Raw genomic sequence first — 15,515 nt, forward strand, 5'->3', positions numbered from 1 at the left:
GATTAGCGAAATTAGGATTATTTAGTCTAGAAAAAAGACGACTGAGGGGCGATCTAATAACCATGTATAAGTATATAAGGGGACAATACAAATATCTCGCTGAGGATCTGTTTATACCAAGGAAGGTTACGGGCACAAGGGGGCATTCTTTGCGTCTGGAGGAGAGAAGGTTTTTCCACCAACATAGAAGAGGATTCTTTACTGTTAGGGCAGTGAGAATCTGGAATTGCTTGCCTGAGGAGGTGGTGATGGCGAACTCAGTCGAGGGGTTCAAGAGAGGCCTGGATGTCTTCCTGGAGCAGAACAATATTGTATCATACAATTATTAGGTTCTGTAGAAGGACGTAGATCTGGGGATTTATTATGATGGAATATAGGCTGAACTGGATGGACAAATGTCTTTTTTCGGCCTTACTAACTATGTTACTATGTTACATGATGAGAGCATTATACTGCCTCTGTACAAATCTCTGGTTAGATCGCACATGGAGTAATGTGTACAGTTTTGGGCACCGATGCTTAGGAAGGATATAATGGAACTAGAGCGAGTACAAAGGAGGGCAACAAAATTAATAAAGGGGATCGGGGAACTACAATACCCAGAGATATTAGCAAAATTAGGATTATTTAGTCTAGAAAACAGATGACTGAGGGGCGAACTAATAACCATGTGTAAGTATATAAGGGGACAATACAAATACCTCTCAGAGGATCTGTTTATACCAAGGAAGGTGACGGTCACAAGGGGCATTCTCTGCATCTGGAGGAGAGCTGGTTTTTCCACTAATATAGAAGAGGATTCTTTGCTGTTAAGGCAGTGAGAATCTGGAATTCCTTGCCTGAGGAGGTGGTGATGGCAAACTCAGTTGAGGGGATTCAAGAGAGGCCTGGATGTCTTCCTGGAGCGTAACAATATTGTATCTTACAGTTATTAGGTTCTTTATTAGGACGTATATCTGGGGATTTATTCTGACGGAATATATGCTGAACTGGTTAGACAAATGTCTTTTTTCGGCTTTGCTCACTATGTTACTATTCCCCACTCCTTTCTCAGCCCCACCGTGTACCTAAACCACATACATCTTCCACGTTTGGCATTTCTGAAACAATGAGAGCCCACCTAACCTACAGATGCATGACTCCAGAAGCATGAGCTGGGCATAACGTACTAGTGACTGCAACGTACTGGTCACTACAGTGGCAGTTTGCAGTTTTCACTCTGCAACATTCATTGCTGCTTGTTTCTGGAAAACACCCATGGAGTGAAAATCGTCATTAGACCTGTAGATAAATTCCCAAAAGGTTATAATTTCCAAAATAGGGTCACTTATTGGGGGATTCTGCTCTTCTAACACTTAGGGGTCCTGTATATGGAGTCCGCAAAGTATTCTAGGAAAATATGCGCTCCAGGAGGCAAATAGCGCTCCCAACTCTCTGTATGGCTAAGCAGTACTGTACAGCCACATATGAGGTATTGCCTTGTTCAGTAGAAATTGTGGGACAAATTATCGTGCCATTTTTACCTACTTCTTCTGTGAAAATATAAAATCTGGGGCTAAAACAAAATTTTGGTGGTAAAAATGTTATTTTTTTCTGCACTGCCCAATGGTATAAAATTCTGTGACACACCCGTGGTGTCAATTTGATTACTCTACCCCTAGATACATTCGTTGAGAGGTTTAGTTTGTAAAATGATGGGGGGTTCTGCTGTTTTGGCAACTCAGGGGCTCTCCCAGTGGGTCATGGCACCCGCAAACCATAACCGTAAAATCTGCAGTACAGTATGGCGCTCCTTGCCTTCTGAGCTTTGCACTGTGCCTGAAAAATATTTCCCAATTTACATGTAGGATATTGGCACACTCACGAAAAAGTGGACCTCAGTTTGTTGTAAAAAAAAATCCAATTGGCCTTTAGAAAAATTAAAAACTTAAGGCTTAACCAACATTTTAGTGATAAAAATGTAATTTATTCTTTCTTCACTGCTCAATGGTATAAAATTCTGTGAGGCTCATGTGGTGTCAATATAATCACTGGGGAGTGTCGTTTGTTTAAAGGAGTTAACATATGGGGGGTTTCTGTTCTGACACCTCAGGAGCTCTGCCAATGTGACCATGCATCCTCAAACCATTCCAGCAAAATCTGAACTCCGATATGGCGCCTCTTCCCTTCACTGTTTAGGCACATCAGGGGCTCTTCAAATGTGACATGTTGTCCGCTAATTGTTCAAGCAAATTTTGCATTCAAAAAGTCAAATGGTGCTCGGCCATGCGCCCAGTGGTTTTCCACCCACATATGGGGTATCTGCATGCTCACTGAGAAATTGCACAAAAAAATTTGGGTCCATTTTCCTGTTACCATTATAAAAATCAAACATTTTCTGTCTTGAGTAAATGTTTTTCGCAAAATAGTTAAATGTTCTTTTTTTTTTCCACATTCCAAAAATTTGAGAAGCGCCTTGAAGGGTTAATAAACTTCTTGAATGTTGTTTTGAAAACCTTGAGGGGTGCAGTTTTTAGAATGGTGTAACTTTTTTTTTTTTCTATCATATTGACCCCTCGAAGTCACTTCAAATGCGAAGTGGTCACTTAAAAAAAAATAAATAAATAAATTTTGTTTTGTATATTTTGTTGAAAAAAATAAGAAATCGCTGATCAACTTTTAACCCTTATAACTTAAAATAGACATGCGGGAAATGCTATTTATTTAATCTTTTGTGTGACATGGCTCTCTGAATTCTTAGGGCCTTAAATCAAAGTTTGAAAATGGCAAAATTTTTGCCAAATTTCCGTTTCTTTAAAAAATTAGTTAAAAAAAAAATAAAAAACTGAAGAAAAAAAAAATTCTACCATCATGAAACAGAATCCTGCGAATAAAGTCTCCAAATCCGTGGGATTCGTTGAAGCACTCCAGAGTTAAGGTACCGTCACACTGAACGATATCGCTAGCGATCCGTGACGTTGCAGCGTCCTGGCTAGCGATATCGTTGAGTTTGACAGGCAGCAGCGATCAGGATCCTGCTGTGCCATCGTTGGTCGGAGCAGAAAGTCCAGAACTTTATTTCGTCGCTGGACCTCCTGCAGACATCGCTGAATCGGCGTGTGTGACGCCGATTCAGCGATGTCTTCACTGGTAACCAGGGTAAACATCGGGTTACTAAGCGCAGAGCCGTGCTTAGTAACCCGATGTTTACCCTGGTTACCAGCGTTAACATAAAAAAAAAAACCACACTACATACTTACCTTCCGCTGTCTGTCCCCGGCGCAGTGCTTCTCTGCACTGTGAGCGCCGGAAAGCAGAGCACAGCGGTGATGTCACCGCTGTGCTTTCCGGCTGGCGCTCACAGTCAGTGCAGAGAAGCACAGCGCCGGAGGACAGACACCGGAAGGTAAGTATGTAGTGTTTGTTTTTTTTTACGTTTACGCTGGTAACCAGGGTAAACATCGGGTTACTAAACGCGGCCCTGCGCTTAGTAACCCGATGTTTACCTTGGTTACCAGGGGACCGGCATCATTGGTTGCTGGAGAGCTGTCTGTGTGACAGCTCTCCAGCAACCACACAGCGACGCTGCAGCGATCGGGATCGTTGTCTGGATCGCTGCAGCGTCGCTTAATGTGAAGGTACCTTTATTACAATTGTAAAAATTGGCATGGTCATTAGCATGCAAGCCACCTGAGGGGGGGTGTAAAGGGTATATGTACAAAGTGGATTGGTCCTTTTGAACTTAATACATGAAAAGAAAGATTCTGCTCACCTTCCCTCCACTCCGCCACAGTGCGGCGTCCCCTTCTGTAGCAGCCAACTGACTTCAGCGTGCAAGTGACGGGAGCACATGATGTCACTGTCATGTCCCCCCAGTCATTTTCACATCGGCGTCAGCTGCTGGCCTCTGAATGGCATTGTTTATTGCAGTACACAGACCCGTCTCTGTACTGCAATACATTTCAACTGAATGTGCATTCGAACGTGTACATCCATTTGAAGTTTGCTCTGGCTTTGGCAGGCCGCTCACCCGCATGGATCCGATTGTGGTTGCGACCTCTGTGACCGCGATCCTTAAGCCCCCGGACGGCAGCAATCTGTACCAAAAACTGCACAGTACAGATGCACTGTGATTGCTGTTGTTTTAAGTGACAGGGGCCCCCCCTTCCCTCACAGGCCCCTGCACAGCTGAATCTGCAGCACATGCTGTATGTCCACCCTTGGAACAATGAAAACTTAAAATTGCACGGAATTCATTAAGAAAAATAACAATCCCTTGCATTTCAGTGTTTTATGTATGAAGCATCCTATTTATTCCTGCATTGTGCATTATAATCTTATATCTCTTATCATACTATTATCTTCGTTATGTATTTTTATGCTACAATTTCACAACAAAACACATGGCAAAGTTAATGCATTTTCTAAACAGTGATTGTTTTACAATAACAAAAAAAAAGGCGTACGATTTCTATTGTGTTGCTCAGATTGAGTCTGCACTGCTCTTCCTTAGCAGCTTGATAGTTACAGCAGAAGTAATGTTGTGCTTGTTAAACTGTGTTATAACCACATTTCTTGGTTCGATCTGAAATGTGTAAATAAAGTCAGCAGGACGTCGATGGCACTGCCAGATGATGTCTCGCTGCTGCAGCACGAGTAGGCTTGTCCTGGCTCTTCACATGTCACCGTTTCTTATTCGTTATTCCAATGACAAAGTTAAGCAGACTGTGTTACTTGTTCGGAGATCACTTGTATGTAGTGAACAAGAATAGACTTTTTTCATAAATTGTGTTTTTATTTACTCTGCTCTCCAGGAATCTGAGAGAAAGAGCATCAGGGACCGGATCCAAATGGTGCAAGATATAGTTATTACAGTGCAAAACATTTTAGAAGAAATTGCTTGCTTTGGAGAGCGAATAAAAAAGTAAGTTTTCTGTTTTCTTCCGGAGACCTTCCTCATCTGCAGTGTATGGGTGATTAACAGTTGGAATCAAATATTATAGTTTAGTAATATGCCAGGATTTATGCTTTGTGACCTTGCCAGCACGTACGTCTAGTTAGCAAACGCATATTCAATCTCCTTAACCTATATTCACTAGGCTCTAGCACAGTGGTACAGTATGTCAGACTTGTGTGAATGGGGACAGACTGGTTGCTAGGAAGTTGCTGGTTTTAAAGTACAGTGAGCCATTTCTTTAGAAACTCAATGGTATTTAAAAGAAATGTCATGTGGTTCATGCTGCCCAAACCACAGGTTCAGCAACAGATTCTCACAATGCAAGCAACTTTGCATTCCTATGAAAAGCTTCTACCCCCAAGCTCTTTCCACCTCCTGTCTCCTCCAGCTCAAAAATATTTCCTGAATCTACCCTTTCCTCAACTCTCAATCTACCGGTACTAAAATGCTTGTGCCTTCATCATCTCCTGCCTCGACTACTGCAACATCCTTTTGAGGCCTCCCTGCTAACACTCTCTCATCCCCTCCAGTCAATCCTTAACTCTGCTGCTCGACTAATTCATCTATCTCTTCACTGGCTCCCATTCCCTCAGCGTATCCAGTACAAATTACTAATGCTGACCTACAAAGCCATCCATAACCTGTCTCCTCCATATATCTCTGAACTAATCTCCCGATATCTTCCCTCACGTAATCTCCGGTCCTCCCAAGACCTCCTTCTCTCCTCCACACTTATTCGCTCCTCACCCAACCGCCTCCAAGACTTGTCCCGAATATCCCCCATCCTCTGGAATTCTGTGCCCCAACATGTCCGACTATCAACCACATTCGGATCTTTCAGATGGAACCTAAAAGCCCACCTCTTCAGGAAAGCCTACAGCCTGCAATAACCCCACTGCCTCCTCACCACAACCGGAGCTACCCCCTCACCAACACCAGAGCTGCTGCAACCCCCCACCTACTGTCTCCTTCCCCACCATCCTGTAGAATGTAAGCCCGCAAGGGCAGGGTCCTCGCCCCTCTGTATCAGTCTGTAATTGTTACTTTGCTTACTGTAAGTGATATCTGTACTTTGTATGTAATCCCTTCTCATGTACAGCACCATGGAATCAATGGAGCTATATAAATAAATAATGTACTAAAAGGCAATCCCTGCATAAATTGCAGCTGTGGAACAGCCACGAGACATGCAGCCACTTCGACTGGAACACAGTATTCGAGCACACCGAAGATGCTTCCATTAGTGCACGAGCATGTTCTGATAACACCTTTTCCAGGCACACTCATCACTAATCACCAGGTTTTCCCCATATACTGTAAAGTAATGCCAGCATCTTTCAACCCTCTGTTACATCATACTGGAATACTGTATATTTGTTCCCAATCCTGTCTGCAAGGCATAAGAAAGACCTTTTATTATACTCAGATGATTTGGTCCGATCAGATGGGGGTCTCTGATCTTGATCTGGCGCTGCCTCTCTCACGGTCTTCCTTCCTCTCCATGTGGATGACAAGTCATTCACACCATGTCCCCCATTGTGCTCATGCACATGATTAATTCTCTGCCCTGCCAAGCGCAGAGCCAACCACTGAAGTGTGCATGCTTCTGCTTTAGCGTTACTGGGTCGTCTGCAGTTAGTCTTTCCCGGTAAATGCGCACTACAGTACTTTCTACCCTGCTGAGGGCAGAGCAGAGAAGTGTGCCTGCGCTGGAGGTCGGTGGAGACGCTATGTGGATGACGTAGGATGCATCTTTTACTTGAAACATGGAAAGAGGGCGGTCATCTCATGAAGAGAGGCGGCGTCAGATCAACCCCAGAGATGCCCATCAGACTGGGCTGCTCTGTATAATGAAACGTCTTTTCTGTGCGGATTGGTGACATATATACAGCTGTAATAGAGGGGTGAAAGAGGCTGTACTTTCTGTATGGGGAAAACCTGGTGACAGGTACCCTTTAACCAAGGGGGCATGTGGCCAACACGACTGACAAATTCTTCATAATTTACTCCAAACTAATGGCATAAATTACAACAGAAATTTTCTCCAGGACTGAACTGTTACTTTTTTTTTCTTTAATTTTAAGTAGCTGAAATTATTTTATTATATCCAGTATTTAGGAGAGCACTTCTTCTGTGCCTTGTGATGATTCTTTTGTCTTGACTTGCTGCTCTTTTGTCCGTGCATCTTTTTGTAAGTGGATTTAAAGTCATTGAAGGAAAAAATACTTTTCAACCTTTTTAAACTCCCCAGGAGCCGAGCTAAACTCCCTCCTGATTACACAGTGCGTCTCCTGATCAGCATGCATCACAGGCAGGCAGTGTGTTTTGAGTAAAGCCTGGTACCATGGGGCTGGAAATAAGAGAGCCACTGTGAAACAGCAAGTACAGTACAGAACACTTAAATGTTTCTGGGAGGTGGAGCAGCCACCCGAGCTCTCGGACACCTGCTGTCAATGTACATAGTGTGGTGTTTATAGATGGGTGTGTGCATTCATGTATGAGCGTCGGAAGGAGGAAATGGCACACGCAAAATGGCCTCTGTGTCTTGTTTGTAAAACAGGCAAACTTGTTCTGATTTAACCTTCGTTATTTATGACACAAGGACTCACGAGTCAAAGGCAGTTAACGGAGTCTTCTGCACCGGGTTACAGGACACGTGTACCTCTTTAACCCCTTACATTGTCTCGCTTCAATTGCAAATGGTCCGTAGTTTAGTTTGTGAAAATCTAGTAATATTCTATTTTGTTATGAAAGTCAATTCTTTTTTTTTTTTTCTTCTAGTACATTTAATTGGAGCGTGCCATTTCTTTCTTTGCTCGCCTGTTCCATACTCTTGGTTGCAACTGTTGTTTTGTATTTTATACCGATACGGTATATCATTCTCATCTGGGGTAAGTACTTGTACATCTTAATGTAAATCTTACATTGATACAGATTTATTCTACCAATATCTGGCTCTCGGGATACTTCAGGTGTTAAACACACACACACAAATCTGTGTTCTGTACAGACATTTTAGAAATTTGTACCATTTATTGGCACCATGTACAGTGGTTCTGGTTGTAACAATATTTGTCCCTATGTGGGGCTAACACCACTTTAAAGGCTTCCATATGCATTACATATAGGTTGTCCTAACCCACTATTTTCGGCAGGATTGTCCAACCATTTAATGTGTATGGGGGTGCCCCCGGCTTTTTCCTGACAGATGAAGGTGCGATCCGACTGTTGGAATTCCATCAGTCAATCCTTTTATTCAGAGGGGAACGAAGTCACTGCGCCTGAGGCTCTCTTAGTGGACACCGTAGCGCTTAGCTCGGGAGAGATGACTGTCTGCCAGATAAACCAACTTAAAGGCGTTGTCCTACAAAGTACACTTTAATAGATCGTGGAATAGAGATAAGTTTCACAATTGGATGTGTTAAAACGAAAATGTTCCTGTGTTGAGATATAAATGTGCCCCTGCTGTGTACTGTGTAATGGCTGTGTCTGACCGTGCAGGAACATGGTCTGATCATACCACAGCTCCTGGGCAGTGGAGGAAGTAAAGGTACCTTCACAGATAACTTTTTCGTTAACGATATCGTTGCTTTTTGTGACGTAGCAACGATATCGTTACCGAAATAGTTATGCGTGACAGCGACGTCACAGCTGTGCTCTGCTTTATGGCCGGCCGGCGCCGACACAGTGCAGGGAAGCTAACGGCGAGGGACAGACACCGGAATGTAAGTATGTACTGTTTGTTTTTTTTAACTTTTACAATGGTAACCAGGGTAAACATCGGGTTACTAGGCGCGGCCCTGCGCTTAGTAGCCCGATGTTTACCCTGGTTACCCGGGGACTTCGGCATCGTTGGTCGCTGGAGAGCTGTCTGTGTGACAGCTCTCCAGCGACCACACAACGACCTAAACAGCGACGCTGCAGCGATCGGCATCGTTGTCTATATCGCTGCAGCGTCGCTAAATGTGACGGTACCTTAAGAGTATACAGACATTACAGGACGGGATCACAGCTGCTGCTTTCTGAAAGGATAAAACATTTTCCTACTTGTTTTACCTCACAAAATCATCCATGATCCCGTGTTGTTCTGTCTGTGTACACTTTTGCCTCCTCCCCTGCCTAGGGGCTTTGGTACATCCAATTACACAGGGCACATAGATAACATTATCTCAGCACAGGAACTTTTCTTTTTTTTTTTACACATTAAACATTGGAACGAATTTGTATTCTAAGATCGATAAATTAAAATGTACTTTGTTCCTTGGACAACTTTTAAGGGTACGTGCACGCATTCAGTATTTGCAGATTAAAAGTCTGCTGCAAATACTGATGTGTTGGCAGGAAAAACACAGCAAAAATAGGTGCATTCCTGGCACATTTTTATCCTATGGGCGAAATCTGCTGCAAAAATCGCTGGAAAAATTGACCCGCTGCAGATTTAAACCTGCAAGGAAAAAAACAAGCAACAGGTGTATGAGACTTCAGGAATCTCATTCACTTTGCTGGTACTGGGAAATCCTTCAGGTTTTGTTACAAATCTAAGTAAAAAAAAATACGACAAACGCAGCATGTGCACAGAGCACAATATATACTGCTAGCTATCGTCTTTTGTATACATATTAGCGTCTGAAAATTAGTATGATTCAAATAACGACAACAGTATCTGCTAATGCTCTAGAATTACCAACCACTATAAGACCCCGTGAAAAACAATCTGCACACCTCTAATAGTTTAGGCCTTTTGATCTGATTTTGTCTTGAAAGGTACTGCTCGCCTAATCATGTAGACAGACTGACGCGGTCCTTCTTTTGGAAAAGTGTGTAAAGTAGCATTCATACAGAAGGAAAAGATGTGGCTTTTGGAGGTTCTGGTTGGCTTTGGAGCACTAGTCAGGCCTCTCTAAATTATTGGTCATTGGTAGTGATGAGCGAGTGTACTTGTTGCTCGGGTTTTCTCGAGCACGCTCGAGTGACCTCCGAGTATTTGTTAGTGTTCAGGGATTTAGTTTTCATCACGGCAGCTGAATGATTTACAGCTACTAGCCAGGCTAAGTACATGTGGGGGTTGCCTGGATGCTAGGGAATCCCCACATGTAATCAAGCTGGCAAATCTGCAAACCATGCTGCTGAAGCGATGAAAACTTAATCTCTGAGCAGTCAAAAATACTCGGAGACCACCCAAGCAATGAGTACACTCGCTCATCACTAGTCATTGGCATTGCTCCTAAAGTTAGCTACTTTACAGTCAATTCTGATTTCAAGACAGCCAGAAATCAGATGGCAATACCTGTCCTACTTGCAAGAAATGTCTGGTTGGTGTTGAGATGAAATAGATCACGTAATGTACTACTACTACCACCACCACCTCCTCCTTCTCCTCCTTCTGGTGCCACTCTAAGGTACAGTTCAGCCCCTAAAATGCTCGTATGTAGTGTAAGGACTGCAAGAGGCAAATAAGAGGTGTAGATTTCTAGACTAATTTGCAGATTATGAAGTGTACGTGCTAGACTTTATGTAATGCAAAGCCAACTAAACTGCATTCATGATAACACTACATAGACCCCACTATCATGATTCATGCCTTCTGCCTAATCTACATGCAGTGTGACATGGGTGTTTTCACACTGATATAATATAATTAGGTTCTTAAGTTTGAAGCTAAATACTGCGAGAGATACAGAATGGAAGACTGGGTGGCCATTTTTTTCTATTTTCTCGGCCTACAGAAATTTAATGTGTGATCAGTTTTAAGTCACAAGAAAAATACGAGAGAAAAAAAAGTAAAATAATATCCGGACACCAGGTTTTCACACTCATTCCTAACCTGTGAATTTGCTCACACTGCCTTAGCTGATGTGCTGGCATTCATTCTTTTTAAAGGAAGAATAAGCTCAAATGGATTTTTCTTTGCAGGTGTCAATAAATTTACAAAGAAGCTTCGGAACCCATACGCCATCGACAATAATGAGTTTCTAGATTTTCTCTCCAGGGTACCATCTGATGTTCAAAAGGCAAGTTTTCTTTATATTTTTTTTGTCACTGTTATCCTGTTTAATTGCGGCTTGTAAATTGACCAACCTTTCCTCCTAATGCACAACGTATGATGGCACAAAACTGATTTACCGACATCCTTAATTTGTGCTTACAATAGACTAGGAATTTGATGATGATCAAAATGTCCTCTATGAAACCTCTTTTTAGAATTTTATGCCTTTGTTGTTAAGGTAAAATAGCTTTTAATGTCACAAATGTAACACTTGTTACTTAATCCCATACACACCAATGTTCGCCGGATTGTCCGTCAGTCAGTGTATGTGGGCCGCTGTCACCTTTTTAATACACCTGCTCAGCCTTGCTGTACGTCCATGTGTATTACAAGTGGGGAGAGAGTCGGTGGCAGAATGAGCAGTCTGTGTAAAGCTATCCATGCTAGCCAATGGAAATTTGGGGAAAAAAGCCTTGCTCTTTTATTCACTTCTATATGCATGGCCCTCCTATAGCTGCCATTTTGTGGGATAGCCACAGGCTAAATCCTGAGATCCTGACACATGAAATACCTGCACTTTAGCTGGTAAATAAGGCTGTACGGTCTCAAGCTTGTATGGAAGTACATGAGTCCCAGTGAATTTGTGCTACGTAGCCGCAGGCATGCCACATATCTAGCACAGCATGATGCCTTCTTAATATGAGAACGGATCTTGACATGATTTTCAGAAGGTATACGTAGGGTTAGTGGCACCCAATAGACCCATTTGTGTGCCATAACACCTATGGTTATCTACATGAAACTTGACATTGTGCAGTTATTTTGCAAGTTTGCTTTCACTGTACTGGTATGTGATGATGCCTACCTAAAGGAATGGTATTTGAGAAATTGCTCACCACTCTGTCCTTACCCTTTTTTAACATAGTGCAATGAAGACTAGAACCAAAATGATTTTTTTTTTCCTGATCGAATACCCACTTGCATATTAAGTGCAAGTGTCAAAAGGGGGCATGCCCTGCACTAACTGGCCATGTTGTTGATTAGATGGAGTAGGTTTTCAGTGATGTCACAAATGGTTGCACACATAGTATCACTTTTAGGTAGTTTGCCATAGGCAAGAATTCCCTCTTATGTTCTCAGGTTAGTTTACCAGTCTGTTTGCATTTACAAAGCAGACTCTGTCCTGTCCCAAATGTTATGAACATTCTGCTTAGAAAAGCCTGCAAGTCTGTTAGACCATGCATACAGAGTTATTCGGAGCACTTTGTGCAATAGATGTGTTGGTTTCCTTTGCTTTCCCTGCTTGTCATTCTTATTTATAGGCCTGTAGTATGCTTGTTACATTTCACTAATGTGATTTTTTTTTTGTTGTTTCCCTGGGGGCTTTTTAATTCACTTGTGTAGTACGTTGTAATAGCCGTAAGTCAGTAAAAAGACACCTATTTGCCACTGCTAAAATCTGTTAGGAAACGCTCAGTCTCATTAAAATAAGATCTGCACTTAATATTTGCACATGTAGAAGTACCTCCATTCCGGCTACCAATTAATTCTCAGTGTTTTTATGTTTTGAAAATGATTCATTACCCCGAATGTTCTGTGGATTCCCGGAGTATCTCCTTGGGGAGCCATTAACTCACTCTGAAGAAAGCTAGAATTGCTTAATAGCAAACGTCATGTCTATTTACTTTTTTTTTCCAGGTACAATATGCCGAGCTCAAACCTAACAGCAACCAAGGTGCCATGAGAAAGAAGAGAAGCGGATTGTAACTGATGAATACATTCTCCATCTTCTCGGATTTATCTGTGTAAAATTGTGCACTAGTTCATCATGATCCTGGGACTTGAATGAAACCAAAGAACAGGATCCTCGGGGGCGGGTTTTCCCCCAGGGTGTTCCTCTAAGAATTTCTTTAAACCATGCAGGTTTCTGACCGGTCTCAGTTAAACCTCATCCATGGGTGAAAAATATAATGTTTGTATATGTGATTTTTTTTTTTATTTTACTTGGAAAAGTAGGGGGGAGTTTTACCATGATATTGGATGATTCGTGACCAAAGCCTACAGCTTACCATACAAAATCCCTGGACACTGTAAGCTTTGTTACCCCATCTATAAAAAAAACATCTGCCCCATGTATTCTTACAGGTTGCCTTTAGTAGCACAATCGATGTAAGCTGAAGAACGTTAGGCTTGCATGATTATCTTGGATCAAGGGCTAATACAAATAAAGGAATGTAAGTAAAAGAAATCTAAAAAACAAACCTTTTTTTGACGTCTAATGGATGAGAATCTGTGATGGATACAAGGGCTTGTTACGGCACAGATATCAGAGATGTCTTGTAACGAGCAATGCATCTTTGTGTCCATCTTGTGATCACAACAGATTTTTATCCCTTGGGAGTAAAATGTAAAAGTTCCTTATAAACGTCTGCAAGGAGAGATCTTGAAATTATGATGAAATTATAAAAAGTTACTCTATCTTTCAGTATACTTTATTATATAAAGAACACCCTTTATTTCCAGAAGCTGCAATACCTTTTAGGAGGAAATATTCTAAACTGCACCTTACTGCCAAGCTGTACATAGTCATATAAAAGAGAGATATTTATGTAATCTATTTTTACAACTTTGCTGAACACTACAAAAATCCCACGAAGAGATTTCGATGACGACGCCGATGTTAAGTCATGGTTGAACGTTTACAGGCTTTTCTTTAAAATCATTTCCCTTGCTGGAGAACCCCTTCTTAAATGCTGAAGTAGCTCCACTGAAATAAAAATGAATAAAAAACCTCTCCCCTCCTGCACCAGCGATATTCCAGCTGTGTCTTCAGTTGGTCTCTTGATATTGTCACGAGTGCTGCAGTTCTGTGTGATGGAATTGTGATGGCTGCAGCTAATCGGCTGCTCCTGGTTGATGGTCTGCAGCGCTCCGCTGCAGACACTGCATGACGGTGAATGGCTCTTGTCTGGGAAATGACTGTGCTTTTTTCTTTTTTTATTGAGGCCACTTTAACATTTTAAAAAAGGTTCTCCAGTAGTGGTTATCTTTTTAAGAAGGGTGTCGAAACGACGGAACATGACCGAGACTTAGCTAATTAACGTGGTTTTGGAAATCCGTTTTTACTTTTGTGGCATTTATATTTTAATGTTTTTTATTTGAAGGGTTTGTTAAACTTACAAAGTCAGATTCATTCATTAAGGAAATACCATGTATGTGCCAAAGATTCCTAATCTTTTATATGTTAAAGAATAACTCTGACAATCTCCTATTCCTTTTGCCTGTAGCTTCTATAAAATGTTGTTTGGCCAGTCTTTTCGGATGTTCACTTCTGTTATGTCAGAATAACTTTTTATTTTTTTGGTTTGTATTCGTAGGTTTATATAAATGTATGTCTATGGTGTTGCACAATTCAGGTACATTTTAGCGGTTAATATTCTACCTATGTTTATCATCTTCTGCTGATAATGTATATAATCTAGTTTTAAAAAAAATGTATATTTAAGTGTACCAAATGAAAACATTTCAAATTTTATTTTCTATTACAGTGGAGAATTAATATTACATTTATATAAGTTTACTGCACATTCTTGTATACATTTACACTTGGAGTAAGTGACAATCATCCCTGAAATGGTAACTTTTCGATAATTGTTAAAGGCTCTTTTAAATGTACAGCCTTTTCTGGATATAACTGTATTTTTGTAAGAAATGAAAAATAATATTTTTGTTGAAAACTTTCATTTATATGTGTCTATATGTGAATCAGTTAGATTATATTAAAAGGAAAAATAAACTTGTTTTCTAGCTGCTTTTATTATTCAGAAGGGGTTATATTTTAATATCCATATTTCTGATGGTTTTTACAATGGTAAAGAGAATCATGTTGGACACAGACTTTGGAGTATGCTCTCTTAAATTAGCATATTCGGCAAATGATCGACACATGGTCGTATTTCTCTTTCAAGAAATCTTACTTGTGCACTATGTTAAACTCCAAATCCTAGAGTTGAGTGATTTTTTTTTTTCTTTTTTTCTGCATAACATTTTAACCCCAAGGGGGGGTTACATGCATGTTAATGACCGGGCCAATTTTTTCCTTTTGACCACTGTCACTTTGAGGTTATAACTGTGGAGCGCTTCAACGGATCCCGGTGATTCGGTGATTTGACAGGAGAAATCGCTCCTGTCAAACCAATCTAATCAATTTTTATGAAGAGGTAAGCTATAGGCTGGACCACGGTGAGTCATTGGACGTGGTATATCTCGATTTTTCCAAAGCGTTTGATACCGTGCCGCACAAGAGGTTGGTACACAAAATGAGAATGCTTGGTCTGGGGGAAAATGTGTGTAAATGGGTTAGTAACTGGCTTAGTGATAGAAAGCAGAGGGTGGTTATAAATGGTATAGTCTCTAACTGGGTCGCTGTGACCAGTGGGGTACCGCAGGGGTCAGTATTGGGACCTGTTCTCTTCAACATATTCATTAATGATCTGGTAGAAGGTTTACACAGTAAAATATCGATATTTGCAGATGATACAAAACTATGTAAAGCAGTTAATACAAGAGAAGATAGTATTCTGCTACAGATGG

General features: G+C 41.3%; 1 protein-coding gene across 6 annotated transcripts in view; it reads left to right on the forward strand.

Moving 5' to 3' along the window:
- Nucleotides 1–14,718, forward strand: part of MCTP2 (multiple C2 and transmembrane domain containing 2) — a 243,705-nt gene extending 228,987 nt beyond the window's left edge. For all 6 annotated transcript variants that reach the window (XM_069766271.1, XM_069766275.1, XM_069766270.1 and 3 more), the window contains exons 20-23: nt 4,794–4,903; nt 7,718–7,827; nt 10,850–10,947; nt 12,621–14,718. In XM_069766271.1, coding sequence (XP_069622372.1) covers nt 4,794–4,903; nt 7,718–7,827; nt 10,850–10,947; nt 12,621–12,689 — 387 coding nt within the window. In that variant the 3' untranslated portion in view covers nt 12,690–14,718. The remainder of the gene's footprint in view (nt 1–4,793; nt 4,904–7,717; nt 7,828–10,849; nt 10,948–12,620) is intronic.
- Nucleotides 14,719–15,515: the final 797 nt, after the last annotated feature.

The sequence above is a fragment of the Ranitomeya imitator genome, chromosome 4, assembly GCF_032444005.1.
Source record: "Ranitomeya imitator isolate aRanImi1 chromosome 4, aRanImi1.pri, whole genome shotgun sequence".
NCBI lineage: Eukaryota > Metazoa > Chordata > Amphibia > Anura > Dendrobatidae > Ranitomeya > Ranitomeya imitator.